This window comes from Dendrobium catenatum, unplaced genomic scaffold (assembly GCF_001605985.2).
Source record: "Dendrobium catenatum unplaced genomic scaffold, ASM160598v2 fragScaff_scaffold_830, whole genome shotgun sequence".
NCBI classification, from domain to species: domain Eukaryota; kingdom Viridiplantae; phylum Streptophyta; class Magnoliopsida; order Asparagales; family Orchidaceae; genus Dendrobium; species Dendrobium catenatum.
The window spans coordinates 229,009-244,760 of record NW_021319292.1 but is presented as its reverse complement, the minus strand read 5'-3'; the positions used below and the strand labels follow the sequence as shown (position 1 = coordinate 244,760).

The 15,752-nt window shown below is 34.0% G+C and overlaps 2 protein-coding genes across 2 annotated transcripts in view; one reads left to right on the top strand and one right to left on the bottom strand.

The window, feature by feature from the left end:
* LOC110111634 (protein MOS2) overlaps positions 1-14,259 on the top strand; it is a 29,299-nt gene extending 15,040 nt beyond the window's left edge. The window contains exons 2-4 of the transcript XR_003701439.1: positions 13,406-13,455; positions 13,904-13,968; positions 14,058-14,259. The gene's annotated coding sequence lies outside the window, so the exon portion shown is untranslated. The remainder of the gene's footprint in view (positions 1-13,405; positions 13,456-13,903; positions 13,969-14,057) is intronic.
* Positions 11,463-15,524, bottom strand: LOC110111635 (4,5-DOPA dioxygenase extradiol). The gene is made up of 3 exons (XM_020843587.2): positions 15,300-15,524; positions 12,821-13,191; positions 11,463-11,950 (listed from the first exon to the last, which is right to left on the bottom strand). The coding sequence occupies exons 1-3, from the start codon at positions 15,522-15,524 to the stop codon at positions 11,761-11,763; spliced, it is 786 nt and encodes a 261-aa protein (XP_020699246.1). The 3' UTR covers positions 11,463-11,760.
* Between the last annotated feature and the right edge of the window lie 228 nt (positions 15,525-15,752).

Sequence of the window (15,752 nt, the reverse complement as noted above, 5' to 3'; positions counted from 1 at the left end):
TCCTCATTATTAGTTATCTTTCTCTTCCCTAAATTGTAAATATTTTTGAACAATATCATAATAAATAATAGTGTAATACATTAATAAAAGTTTAAGAAAAGAAAACTATATTATTTATATACCTTTTTTGATTTGTTCTTGAGTTGTGATGGATGTGGATGCTTTAAGACCATCAAAGAAATCAACATTTAAATCTTCATCTTGTAATTCAGATGGCATCACTTTTTCAACTTCATCATCTACAAACCACTCATCATCAGCTGCCATATCATCGCAAAGCAAAGGATCTTCATCATCCATTAATCCTTTTTTCTTCAAATTTCTATCTCTGAGTCTCCTATTATACATAATGTACACCAGTGAGTTTGAGTTCATCCTCAATGTTGATAAGCAATTTCTCCTCTTTGTATGTACTTAGTTGTAGGTACTCTAATTTCTTTTACAGCTAGATGAAGAGCATGTCAAGCCCAAAACTTTCATAACAAAATGCTATAATTCTAGAGTCCCATCACCAAATTGAATTCACCACTCAACTGGAGATCGTTTGGCAATTATATATTTTGCTTGTTGTAATCCAAAAAAATTTCTTTGTTCCTAAAAGGTACCAATTGCAAGTCAGCATTTAATCTTTCAGTTGCATCACTTATTAGACGATTCATGCAATGATATAATCCCAACTTTATTTTAGGGTTTGTAGACTTATTCTCTGCATATTGATACTGAGGGTTTAGATAGTAGCCAACGGCATGCAAGTGTCGGTGAAGCTGTAGTTCCCACATATCATCAATTATATTCCAAATTTCCCTAAAGCTTCCCTCACTGTCTCCTAAGTTGGAGGCAATCATCTCTTTGGCTTCATCCATGGCATTGTAGATGAAACCTATTGTAGGCTTTTTCTCAGCATCCACCATCCTTAAAATATGAACTAAAGGTCTAGTGGTTGTAATGACATATAAGACACTTTATCAAAATCTGTCATTTAAAACTATCTTTTTAATCTCTTTTCTCTCAACCTTCTTCGCCCAAGCACAACTCAACCACTGTAGATGTGAACATAGCTTCTAAAGGTTACCTAGCATCCAGCATGCTCTCTAAGGTCAAGTAAGCGATGGCAAATCTTGTTGCGGCTGGCCTTAGAATTTCTTTCTTAAAAAATTTTCTCATAAGAGCTAGCACCCAAGAGTGGTTGTAAATAAATTTGGTTATTTTTTTGGCTTTATTGAGTGCATTTTTATATTGAGGTAGCTCCCCAAGCTTCTCAAGAATCAGATCTATGCAATGTGCAGCACATGAAGTCCAATACAAATATTTCCTCTTATCCATAAGTTTATTACCTGCAGCCTTATAAGAACTTGCATTATCTGTCATAATTTGTACATCCAAATGTTCTCCAACCTCATCAATAATGCTATCTAATAATTCAAATATGAACTCAGCATCTTTGACATGGTCAGATGCTTCAATTGACCTTAAAAACATAATATCATAAGGATTATTAATGAGAATGTTGATCAGACTTCTATGTTTGATATCAGACCACCCATCTGACATAATTGTTACTCATGTCTGGGCCCAAGTCTTCTTAATTTTTTCGATGCTTTTATCAGTGCTTTCCAACTCCTCTTTTAAAAGCCATGTTCTTAAATCATACATGGTTGGAGGTTTGAACACTCTCCCAAATGCTCTAACTGAACGAATCATGTTGTAATAAGTAGGTAATGTTGCAACATTAAATGGAAATGCATTTTCGTAGAAGAATCTGCCTATATCCTTACACACTCTTCTCCGCGCCTCTCTTGCTTTTTTTGGGGCCATCTTCTGTGTAGTAGAAGGCATATCCTCCGATGTGTCAATCATATAATGATCCATAGGCCCTTTAGCACCCCTAGATGAAAGCTTCATAAAAGAAGATGAATCCCTAACGCTGCGCTCACACCCGTAGTAAGATCCAACATCAACTCTATCCTCAAATTACTTCTCTGCAAGATGTTTTGATGTGGTAGACTTATTCATGTATGACTTTATCTCATCCCTTACAGATCAGGAACTTTGGAGCATGGAACAACATTCTTGTGAGAACCTGAAAGGTGTTCCTTCATCCTAGTCACACCACCTTTCATAACTTTATCACAGTAATTCCATTTCAGATAGACATATATTTTATCACTGCCTTCTACATCCACCTGAGTACTATGTTTTCATGCTGGATCTTTCTATGACTTGATGCAGCTTTATCCTTATTTCTGACTATTCTGATTGAGCAAAAATAAGAAGTGAACGAGTTCTTACTTATATTTTCTATGTCCTGATGCAAGTCGGACGAGATAGCATCCTCGGACAGAAGCAGCCGTCGGTCGGACGGAGAAGACAACAACCCAACTCGCAGTAGAAGAAACCTCCAAGCGAAGAGAGCAGCTCTCGTTTAGGGTTTAGTATGCGTATTGGATATGTTCAGTATTATATAATGTCGACCCGTCGATAAATTTTCTGGATGTATTCAGTTTTATGTTGTGCGTATTTTATGCGTATATACTGCATATATAATGCGTATTTAAGGCGTATATAATGCGTATGTACGACGTATTATGTGCGTATTCTATGCGTATTTTGTAAAACTTCTTCTAAAGTATTTGTAAATTAGCAGTTTGAGCATCTGTAACTTAATGTATGATTTTGTATTAATATTTAATAAAATATATGATTTTTTTGTTATAATATGAGTACTAGATGTGTCCAAAATTATATTGTGTGTAATATATTCGTACGCTGTGCGTAATATATGGACATACAATACGCACACCATGCGTACTCTGTGTGTAATATATGCATATTTTGTGTAGGGTTTAATATGCGTGCTGGATGTGTTCGGTATTATATAATATCGAGCCGTCGATAAAGCAGAACACTACGTATCCTATATTTATTTTTTGCGTATGTTATGAGTAAACACTGCCTTCCATTCATTACTGTGATACTTATCCTCCAATGTTCCTAATGCCAATAACTTGTAAACATAAACATCTCTCTCCTGACCAGGTTTATGTTTACAGGAGAGAGATGTTTATGTTTACAAGTTATTGGCATCAGGAACATGGGACTATGGGAGGAGGATAAGTATCGCAGTAATGAATGGAAGGCTTGGTTGTTAAAGATTATTTATATTGGACAATATATCAATCATAATTCCTGTAGTAGTTGTAACCTATGTACATTCTATTAAAAATATTAAACCAAAATAATTACAAGAGAAGTTTGCTTTGATATTTACATATGATTGTTAATCAGAAGTAATGCAGGCTTAACATAAGGTAAAATTTTTTACTTAAGAGTTAAGAGCGAAGTCTAAGGCTGCTGGTAGATTGTGATTCATTTGAGGCTAATGATTACCTAATTTTGAAATGTACTTATTTATCCTTATCTTCAAAAGAATAAAAATCTAACAACAACCTTAGACTAAGCTCTGAAGTAAAAAATCAAACATTTTGTCAAGCCTGTATTACTTCTGTTTGAAAAAATCATGCGTTACCATAAGACAAACGTTCCCGCATTATATAGTGAAAATTTTAATATTGAACAATAGTAAGCAATAAATTATAAATAATGGCTCATAAAAATTTAACCAACCCACCCAACCATATCTTCCACCCATCAGTCCACAGCTAACGAAAATTATTATTCATGTCACGGCCCCTCAGTCCATACTAAATGTAAGTAACCTAAAACATTTAATAGAATGCGTGCGTGTTTTATGCGTACTTTATGCGTCTTATGTGCGTAATATGTGCGTGTATTATGCATACTTAATGCGTCTTTTATGCGTTCGTTGCGCAATATTTAAAAACGTTTAAAAAATAGTTTTAAAATTATTTTTTTATTTAAAATAAATAAGAAATTCAAATACTAATCTTCAAACACAAATACTAAACACAAAATCTTTCAAACATCATATTCCTTATTTCTCTTCCTTAAATACAATCCACCAAGAGCCATAAACCCTTTGTACTTGTTCAAATATCATATTCAAGACTAGAAAATGAAATTATAAAAATTGCATTGTGTCTAATTTGTAATAACAAGTTTAAGTTCAACGTGTTAAATATATTCTTCATCATTTTAATGTAAGTAATTTAAAAATAAAAATAAATATTAATTAAAATATTTAATATAATTTGATAAATAAAATTTAATGCGTAATGTGTGCGTGTATTATGCGTACTATGTGTGTCTTTTGTCAGTACTATGTGCGTGCGATATGAGTATTTTATGCGTGTATCATGCGTATTCTTAAAAGCATTTAATATAATTTGATAAATAAAATTTACTGCGTAATGTATGCGTGTATGATGCATACTATGTGCGTGTGTTATGCGTATTATTTAAAACGTTTCAAAACCATTTATAAAATTATTTTTTTCGTTAAAACAAATAAGAAATTCAAACACTAATCTTTAAATGCAAATGTCAAACACAAAATCTTTCAAACATCATATTATGCGTATTCTATGCCTATTATCTGCTTACAATATGCGTATTATATGCGTACAGTATGCCTACACAATACTTACGATATGCGTAATTTATGCGTATTATAATTTAATAAGTTATTTTTTAATCAAATCAATGTAAATAACATTTATACATAGAATTGAAAAATATATTTTTCAGAAATTAACATTCATACATAGAATGATAATAAACATTTATACACAGAAACTGTTTAAATATTTATACACAGAAACATTTATACATAGAAACATTTATACACAATGATAAATATTTATACATAATGAAAAACTGTTATTTTTTTAATGTTTTACAAAATATTTCATATGCAAATTCTACCCTATACTTTGGCATATCTTCTTGCCAATTTGTACTATCGGTCCAATCAGTATTGCCTTCAAGATTTATTCTTTTCATATATTTACAGATATACATTCCATAATCTACAAAGTTCTCCTATTTTGGTGCACTTTTAATGGTAGAAAGCTTCTATTTTCTGATATCACTATTAAAAGCTCCTTTCGTGTCAGAGTATAGGGCTTTAAGTTGAAAAATGCGTAGAGCAAGGATTAATTCTGTAAATTTTTTAAAAATTGAAAAGTTCATCTTCATCTAACACTTATGATTTTTGGAACAACAAGCCTATGCTCTTTGACGCGGTGGGGCAAGGAGTCATAAAATTTTCACTTTTGTTCTTTCAGCAAACCAACCAGCAGGGTAATGTGCGAGGATTCAATGATTGGCTATAATAAAATGTTGTTTGAAGAAATAGAAATCTCGGTTATATGATCGATTTACAATTTGAATAATTTATCTCTTTCTTTGTTATTCTGTAAGTGCAAGTAGTAAATGTAAGTATGTAACTATGTAAGAACTAAGAAATGGATACTAAGTTATTAATCCAATAGTTAAACTGATTAATTGAAAACTAAGTTACTAACCTAATATACTGGAGAGATGTATATAATTTTATGGTACTTGTCAGGCATAAGTTTACACTTCTCATCTAACAAAAAGTCAAAAAAATCTACATGTTCATTACTTAGATAATTGTTGCTTAATAACTCATCAATTTTAGCTCTGGAAATAAGAAGGTTACTAACAAACAAGATACTATCGTCCATGTAAAAAAAAAAAAAATTAAATATGTATTTCATAAACATACAATACACGTATCATAAGCATATCATACACATATAATACGTATATAATACGCATAACATAAGGATACCATACGCATACAATAGGCGTATCATAAATACGCGTATAATAAGCATACCATAAGCATATAATACAATAAGCATAAAATACGCGTATCATAAGCATACCATGCGCAGAAGTAATACATATCATACGCATAACTCACGCATACCATACGCATAAAAATATTCAAACATAAAATAAGTTGCAATTTTTTTACCTTCGATTGAACTTTTTCAAACTTTCATGCACAAAATTTTTCTTCTCAGAACTCAAACTCAAAAGACCTTTGTAATTTTCTATTTCATTTGCATAGACATAAGTTACAAGATTTATATGAATGTCATCTGCTGGTATTGGTTCATTTGAATTTGTATATTAAAATAAGTTGCATTTCTACTGGGATTGGCTCATTTTGAGGGATTGGCTCATTTCTGAATGGGATTGACTTATTTTGGGGGATTGGTTCATTAGGGCTGTGGGGAGGGATATCTGATTTATGTTTCTTATTGGAAGATGAAGAGTAGCTAACAGATCTTTTCTGAGGAAGTATTTTGCTCTGATCAATATAATTATTGAGCTTGAGCTCAATAATTTCAACTCTTTCAGTTAGGTCTTCAAACAATCTGCTCAGCCTATCTTCAAATTCAAGAAAAAGTTTTGTACATGTTTCTTGGCAAGATTTGAGTATTCTTTCTTGTAGAGATTGGTGGGGTCTTACTGAGGAGGTGGGGTATGATGGGGAGATTGGGGGGGATTGTTTTGATTGATGGATATTTCATGAGGGGAATCAGGAGATTGAGGGCTGTCTGATGGATATTTTTTGACATTAACCATATCCATTTCAGCCTGGAAAACTGCTTGGAGGATATTATAAATCTGACTTTTTCTTACATTAGCAAATAAGTTAGTGACCACTAGGGGTGCAAGTGAGCCGAGCCGGCTCGAGCTCGACTCGTTTATGCGTTCGCGAGCCGAGCTTATCAAGCTCACGAGTCGAGCTCGAGCTCGAGTTCGAGCTCGAAGCTTGAGACAGCTCGGCTCGTGAGCTCGCGAGCCGGCTTGAATAATTATTAAATATAAATATAAAAAAAAGAAATAGTAAATGTTAGTAAGTATTTCAAAATTATCGTGTTCCTTTTTTTATTTCTCAAATCCCGCATTCAAAGTTCCCTCTCTCTCTGCCATTTCTCTGAGACTCTGACAGACTGAACGGCTGAATAATAAATGTAGACAGTAAATGATGATGTAAACGGCTGAATATTAAATGTATTTTTAGTCATTCAATTTGGCTTTCTCTCTATCTCTCTCTCTTTTAAAAAGCCACGCTCTCTCCCTCTTTCCTCTCTCGTTTTAAAAAGCCGTGCCATGCTCGATGAACCAGAACGCGAATAAGACCGTGCAAAAAGTTTGACGAGCGGCTCGACGAGCCGCTCGAACTCGTTTATAAAGGAACGAGTCGAGCTCGAGCTTGAATTTTGAGCTCGAGCTCGGTATTTGACGGTTGAGCTCGACTCGAACACCCCCTGACTCGAGCTCGACTCGACTCGTTTGCACCCCTAGTGACCACCTCTGTAGTATATACAATATCATCGGCCCATCGTAGAAAACGGGGCCTTTTGTCAGCATACATAGGAGCATAAAAAGAAGTATGCTCCAGGAACCAAATCTGCATAAGATGAAAGAAAATTTTAGCAATCACATTGAGCCAATAAAATTTTAAATGAATTTAGCAGTTAGCACTTAGCACTCACAATTAGCAGATGTACAAAACCGTTGATGTAACCTGCTGGCTTCTTATTTGAAATCTTGGAGGAGGCTTTATTAAACTCTCCAACTAAAAATTCTCTAATTGAATTAGCATAGTTTATATACAAAAAATTATCTAGATTATTTGCTATTTTTTGAAGCAACCGAGGGGTTTTGAAATTGTTAAGTTGAAAAAATAAATTTGAACATAAATACTTGATAAACGTTATTAACATAGTCTCAAGGGGGGGGGGGGTTTGCTTGTTCAACTCCAGCATGTCTGCCTTAATTTCCGATGATGTAATTGAAGTATGTGCTAAGGAAAGCCAGGATATTTCTTCTCCTTTATTTAGCAGACCAGTAAGTAGGGCCACTTCATCAGCAGTGAAAGGAATAAAATCATCTTTTAGAATAAAGCATTATTTTGAAATGTTCCACCTTAATATCAACTCATAAATAAGAGAGACATTTTGCTCAAACCCAAGAAATTGCAAAAACTGTATGATCTTCAACCGTTTCAATGTGTCAACGACTTCAGGAGAAATTTGCTGAGCAAAGTTATCACAGATTAATTGAAAAGTAGAAACATAACATCGATAGGTAATTGGACGAACATATATCTGAAAATTAAAAAAAAAAAAACGTATAGAATAAGTAAATAAGATACGCACAAAAAATGCACAACATAAGCATAAAACACGCACAAAACATGCAACGATCACGAACAACATACGCATAGAGTACTCACAACATACGCACAAAAACGCACATTTCAAAAAATATGGCACAAATTATACGCACTCATAAAGTATGCACGCAGTATGTACGCACAACATAAGCAATTATTACGCACAGTATACACATAACATACGCATATAGTATGCACAACATACGTGTAGAGTATGCACAACATACGCATAGAGTACTCGGTGCTTAAAATCTAGTTAGAGTTTATGCTTCAAATTTCAACATAAATTCATAAATCCTAAATACAGAAAAAACCGATGGAATCAAAGTATCAAACAAACATTTAAAAAGTTTCGAGAAGCACCGCATACGCATAGCGTAAGCATAAAAAAATGAAGAACTTCAAAATCTTGAACACCTACGCATAACATAACCATAAAATACGCAGAACTAAACAGAAATCATGGCAGCAAATTACCTTTTTCTTTGTGGGTGATGACATCTGAGAAGGAACTGAGGGAATGCTTGGAATTGCTCCGGAGTGAATGCTTGAAAGTTGGAATGTTTGCTGGAACTTGAAAACCGTAACGCAGCGTCTGACATTCGACCTTTACCAGGATTTAAATGTTGATACCACGTCGACATCTCACTAGGCGCAATTAGGGGTCGGAACTGAAAAAAAAAATTAGGTTAATTTTATTAGAGGCGCCGCCTCAAAAATGTGAGGCAAGGCGTAAGCCTCAAAACCTTAACTTATTGCGTAGGCTTTGAGGCTTAAAGGGACCACATTGTGCTAAGACGCGCCTTTTATTGCACAATTTTAAACCATGTACCCACCCCCTTTCTCGGTAGAGGCTCTAGGTGGGGTATTTCTTCCTCCCCTCCTAAAATCTCCCCCTCTCCATCTTCTCTTGGCATATCATCTTCCTGATCTCTCTTTGCTTCTAGCAGGGTTATTTTAGTAGGAAGCTCCAAAATCCGCTTCATCATCTCCTCCATATTCTCAAACCTTCCTTCCAATGTTGAAATACATTCATTCACATCCACTCATAGTTGCTCTACTTCCCCACCAACTTTTCTTCCAACACTTCAACTCTTTTTTTGGCCTTTGGTACTTGGATCAAAGTTTTCATAGCAAAAAACAACAGTTTTAAAGCGAATCTTGCCTCCAAACAGAAGTAGACGTAAAGGAAAATCTCAGCCGAATTCAACAACAAAAACTGAGATTTTTGTCCAGGAAAGAGCTTTGATACCAATTTTATATGCCCTGGTATCAAAAAGCTGCCAACAAACCAATACAATTTCAGCAAACAGCAGGTTTTTATTGTTAAACAAGACAATATGCAAAAGCAAGATACAATGGTCCTTTTTCGAGAGGAGTATTGTCTCTCCCAAATCCTAGACGCTGCTAGGATCCCTCATAAAAAAAGTAGACAACAAATACTCACAAAATTTTGCATACAAAACATAACATAAACCCTACTACTTATAACAAACAATAATCAACAAATACCAAAACAGCCTCAAATTAGTAAATATGTCATCTTTAATTAGGAAACATCTCCTAATTAGTCCCCTCCAATTCAGCCCCCAAATATGTTCTCTTTAATTATGAAACATTTCCTAATTAATCCCCTCCAAATCAGCCCCCTTTCCTAATATGTTTTCCTCTCCAATTTAAATTTCAATTAGGAAATCTTTCCTCATTTATCTCTTCCTTAATTCCTCTTTTCACATAATGAATTAATGTTTTATTGAGTCCCACAATAGGAACTTAAATCTGTCCAGGTTCAGCCCCCAGGTGTTGCTGATGAATTTGGTTTCTTTCCTTTGCCTGAAATAACATTCAATATAATGTCATATGAGCTTAGAAGCTCAACAAGATCAACAACTTTAATGCATAAATCAAATATTATAGAAATTAAATTATATTCATAAACAAGTCTAGTAACTTACCTATTATCCTTAAAATAAAAATACCGGAATAATTATTGATTTAATAGTAAGTGAAATATTAAATTGAAAACAAATTCTTTAATAGAATGCTAGAGCTTAAAACATTATGAACACTATATTTATCATTTTTGCATCGGTTTGAACATTCTAAACTAATCTTTTCATAAATTTTTTTATTACTTGACATAAAAATTCGCCTTTCAGTGTTAGAATATGCCATGTATGTAGGAGCAGATTTATTGGATATCATAAGCTCAAAGCTAGGTATTGAGGACACTTTCACCTTCATAAGGGCTCACGTTCCCTACATGTACAGTTTATCGTATACATATTAGCTTGAGCAGCCTTTTACCTTTATATGGGCAGACCTTTGTCATTCTACTTGTCCGGATTATTATATACATATTATTGCTAATCTATCTATATACAAGACCTTTCTTTTAAGCTCATTCAATTTCATTTTTAAACATCTAGATTTATGCATCATTGATTTTCATTTCTTAGAACATTAAATACATATACTTTTAATTTGAAATTGGTTATTAACTTTGTACTTTAATATAAAGAACGTTTTGATACATATAGCTTATGTACTAATCTAATTTATCAAATTTATGCTCTATTGTTTCATATAAATTTACTCTCTGAATTAAATTTGAGTTATCTTACCTAAATTGATGAGGAACCACACTTCAAGCTTCCTTGTTATGAATACTTTGAAGGCTTGTTTTTTTTTGCACAATCTTAGAGTAACTTCTCCTCCTCATATTACTTTGATTCGAAGTTGTTTTGAGGAAGAAAATACAAAATTCTGAATCCTCTCCTCTTATTCTTCTTTTCTCCCCTTACTTCCTTCGGCCTACTTCAGCGCTCTGGCCTTCAGCTCATTGAATACGCTATTTGGAAATGAGGGAATTGCTTAAACTTGTTATTTATATAAGCTATTATATTACCATTATATTCCTAACTACAAATCTCATCTGTCCACCGTAAGTTGATGCATGCATGGATTAGTGGGGTAGGAAATGAGAAAAGCTATATTACAACAGTTCCCTGTAATTTAGCTTGTGTACTTAAAATTGCCCATATGCATATATCTAAGAGACTGATGAATACAAAATATGGGATTTTATAAAAAATATTACATATCAATTTCGAGAGTGCAAATATTAGGATATAATATTTTGAATAAATTTTTACTTTTACTTTTTTTAAATTCTTGAATATTACAAATAGTATGGAGATGATTTTGAAAATGTGTTGATTTGAGTGAGCATAAAAATATTTCTATTTTTGCTTGTTCAACTACAATTGAATAGACGGCGTCCAATCTTTTGCCGAAATATCATATATTTATTGTGCGACAGCTTATATTGCCGTAAAGCTAACTTAAAGTTAAGCCAAGTGAAACTTAAGTTTTGGGCAACAACATTAATGCAATTGTTTCGAAGTAATCATGAGAGGTTCAAAGCTGTGGACAAACCAAGATAAGCATATTTCAATTAAGGAAGCTACATTTTTCATCTCATAGACGTTTCAATTCACACATCAACACCTTTCTCAGCAGAAAAACAAATTAAAAAGAAACATTTCAACACAACCAAGTTACTGAAATTGTATGCCACTCTTCTATCATTCTTCAATACACAAATCATGGTGTATGAACTATTCGGTCATGAACTTGTAAGAGGAGTAAGAGAGCGCAGAAGCTCCCCAGCTTTGATGAATCTGCACTGCCTTTGCCTTCTCTCCTGCAGCACCGAGAGCAACATGCAGGGGATAGAAGTGTTCAGGCTCTGGATGTGCAGTCTTAGCACTGGGAGCCTTCACTTCATAGTTCTTCACATCTTCATGCCTGCATCCAAAAATTTTATCACCAGGGGTATTTCTTATGTCAAGTTTTATGGATTCCTTATGATTTTAAAATAAGGAAAACAACAACATATGCCTATCTAATGTGAGATTAAACTCAATATTCTTACATGCCTTAATGCTCCCCCTATATGTGAGAGCTACCCATATTAGCCTTATGTCAAGTTTTGGTCTTGATTTGGTCACTAATGAAATGCAATTTAGATTTCGATTTAGTTAAAGTCTTCGGTTTGGGAGGCTTATGCGTTTCTGCTTTTATTGTTAAAAACTATTTTCTCAATCGGTGTCAATTATGCTTTCTTAAAAGCAGCTTTTTTTAAGGCAAAATTTAGGCAAGTAGTTTAAGGTTTTGTTTGTTATTTCTCCTACAATAAAAGTAGTTTAAGGTTTTGTTTGGGGCAGCTTTGAACTATTGTTTTTGCTTTTCCAAGTTTAGCCACAATTTAAAAAATGCTTTTCCAAAAACAGGTAATGAAGGGCAAAAATTGTAAACAAGTGGTGAAAAATATATCTTGCAAACAGACATTATTTTTTTCTAAATTTTTCTTTTGCCATGAAAGCAATGGAAAAGCTTTTGTAATCAAAATCTTAATATGATTTTTTGGTTTGTTCTGGATTAATTAGTTTCAATTTCATCTGCATTAGAATCAAAAGAATTTTTTACAGGCTATAAACTTCAGATCAGTTCTTTATTTTCTGTAAAATGATTTCACTTCAATTGCTGTAGATTTATAATCAATCAACAACTTATTGAGATTTCATTTCGTTCCTTCTTACTCAATCCAAACAAAGCCGTTTATGTCAAGGGAGCTGAATTAAAAATAAAATCATGGATAAAGAAGTATGTTTATACCTTCCATTAAGGAGAGACTCTGTAAGCCAATTATCAAACTCCACAGCCCAGCTGGGTGTTGCCACATTATCATGGTCCAGCAACCTTAGATTATGTGTCGCACTTCCTGATCCAAAAATAAGAACACCTTCATCCCTTAGTGGAGCCAATGCCTTTCCTATGTTGTAGTGATATGTTCCATCCCTGTGAGATTGAACTGAAAGTTGGCAGACTGGTATGTTAGCTTCTGGGTACATGAGGATCAATGGAACCCAGGCGCCATGGTCGAGTCCACGACTTTTGTCTTCCTCCACACTGTTATAGCCGGCTTCCTGAAGCAATTCCTTCACCCTCTTTGCTAGTTCTGGTGCACCAGGTGCTGGATATTTGAGCTACAGATAAATGACTATAATTAGCTCTGTAGTGGATAAAATTTATGGAGCTTGTGGGATGTTTGAGCTGCGAATCATGTCTAAATTGGTTTTGTTGGATTCAGCTTTCTGATGCAATCTAATGAAAATTAAGTGTGCAAGTTTGTGGGGTGTTTTAGGTGCAACTCATTCATATACAGTTCGATTTTAGCTTTTGTTGTTTCTTTTGATGCAGTTCTGATGCATGAGAGCATGACATTATGTACGAGAAAAACAATCAAAATGGTACGTTAATTTTTTTGTGAGTTTTCATTTGTTTTTTCAGAGATCAATTTTGGTTTCCCAATTCTTTTTTTTTTTGTCATGATGATAAATATAAGAGTATTTTGGTTATTTTTTAATTAAATATTTATTAAATAATTTTTAAATAATTATAATTTTTTTAAAATGTTTTTTTAATAAAATAATAATAATTTAAATTTATAAATTTTAGTCATATTTTATAAAAATATGATATTTATTGATTTAGAGAAATAAAATGCAAATATAAAAAAGATCTCATTTTAAAGAATTGAGAAATCAAATTGGTCCATTAAATGAATTAGAGATTATTTTAGTCCCTCACCTTAAAGAATTGATGGATTATTTTGATTTTGATTTTTTTTAATGCAAATCACACATGAAAGCTGATGCTAGCTTATGATTCCTTTGATGCAACTCTAATGCAAATCAGGCATGCAAGTTTATGGGATATTTGAGGTACAATTCATGTAGTGCTGAATTTCTGATGCACATCAGGTATGCAATTTTTCTATGGGATATTTGTGCTGCAACTATTTGTAAAAATGCTGAATTAGCTGATTTTTTTTTTTTTTAAATATATGCAGTTCTGATGCAAATCAGTAGCATACAACAGGTTTATAGGTTATTTGAATAACAAAGTCATGTTATATTCATGAAGATTTTAACTTCTTGTTCTTTTCATGTAATCCTTATTGCATCAGATATGCAACACTCCTGAGATATCTGAGATGCAACCCATATTATTTGTAAGCAGACTTGGTTTTCTTTTATTTAACGCAACTCAGATATGCAAGTTAGGCTTGATTTGGGATGCCTTTCTTTTTTTTTTTTTTCTAAAGTAGCTTTTTATACAAAATTTTTTAGTTTAATTTTTTTTTTCATGAAAAAGCAATTTTAAAGTAAAAAAAAAGTAGGGGTGTCAATTTTTGACACTATTTGAAAATCGGATCCGAACCCGACCTGAAAAATTCAGGTTCTGGTTGACCAGATAAAGCAATGGGTTGGGTTTGGGTCTTATTTTTGGACCAATTTATAATTCATTTCGGGTTCGGGTCAACCCGGAAACTCGAGTTTGACTCGAATTGACCCGCTGTCTGCTGTCGCCTGTTAGCGATCAACCCTTCAGCGGTTCGACCTTCTTGGCTTCTCCAACTACGCTACTGCCGCTCAGTTGTTGTCGCCGATAGCCGCCCCGCGGTAGCCCATACTGGTGCACTCGGAGTATCGGACAGTCTGACCGCGGAAGGCACTCGCGTAGTCGCGCTTGACCAGTTGTCGAACCGCAAACGGCCCGCACTGGTGCACTCACCACTTGCTGACTCGTGCTCAACGGAATCACAAGCCCGCGCGCTGGAGTAGTCGACCAAACTCGACTAAACCTAAACCCTATTCCAGGTTTGTGGGTCGGGTCTGTTCAGGTTTACCCCTAACCTGCGCAGTCGGGCTCATATTAAAAATCACGACCCATTTGTTAGACGGGGTAGGGTTCAGGTCAATCCATTTATGCCCGGGTTAATTCGGGTTGGCCCCCGAATCCGAACCGTTAACCCAAATTGACACCCATATAAAAAAGCCTTAAAAGATATTATCTGCAAATCATATAATGTGTACTAATACACACACAATATGCCTTATACATTTGTTCATTATCATTCTCTAATAATAATAATAAAAAAAAGATACAACTTTATCATGAGCTGCGTTTACTTAAAATCTCTTAAAAAAAGAAGCCACTGGAAAAACTTGCTAAATTCTCCTTAACAAGCAGCTAATATTAAGAAATAGAAGTAAATAATGAACTAAGAGAATCATAAAAGAGGACTAACCTCATACAAATGTTTAGGGAAGTTGTAGAAGTCATATATAGTGTCATTGACGCCATTGATGATGTTCACTGCTGGCTCAGTGGTCTCCCAGTGGGCGGATATTACCAAAATAGCCTTAGGTGTCACCTGCAAATGCTTTGACTTCCATGACTCAAGGAAGTGTCTCGCTGGCTTATCACTGATCAGAAGCCTCGGTGATCCATGGCTGATGAAGAAGGCGTCCATTAATGGAGGAAAGTATTTCTTAGATATCTTACGAATCTAGTCAGGTAGAAGATGACGAGGAGATTAACTTTTTAATAGATCTGCTGTGGTTGCAGGTGATCGCTCGTAACTATTTATATTAAATTGGAGTTGCGATGTTTGTTTTATTATTATTATTATTTGGAGTCAAACGGGTGCATTATAAAAATAACATTTTATGATAGAAGTTATGACTAATGAATGCCCACA

Excerpts from the sequence above, each read along its gene's own strand:
- LOC110111635 (XM_020843587.2), bottom strand. The coding sequence starts at position 15,524 with ATGGACGCCTTCTTCATCAGCCATGGATCACCGAGGCTTCTGATCAGT. Across the intron at positions 13,192-15,299 it reads TCCCTAAACATTTGTATGAG|CTCAAATATCCAGCACCTGG; the intron begins GTTAGTCCTCTT and ends ATTTATCTGTAG. Across the intron at positions 11,951-12,820 it reads GAGTCTCTCCTTAATGGAAG|GCATGAAGATGTGAAGAACT; the intron begins GTATAAACATAC and ends TTTTGGATGCAG.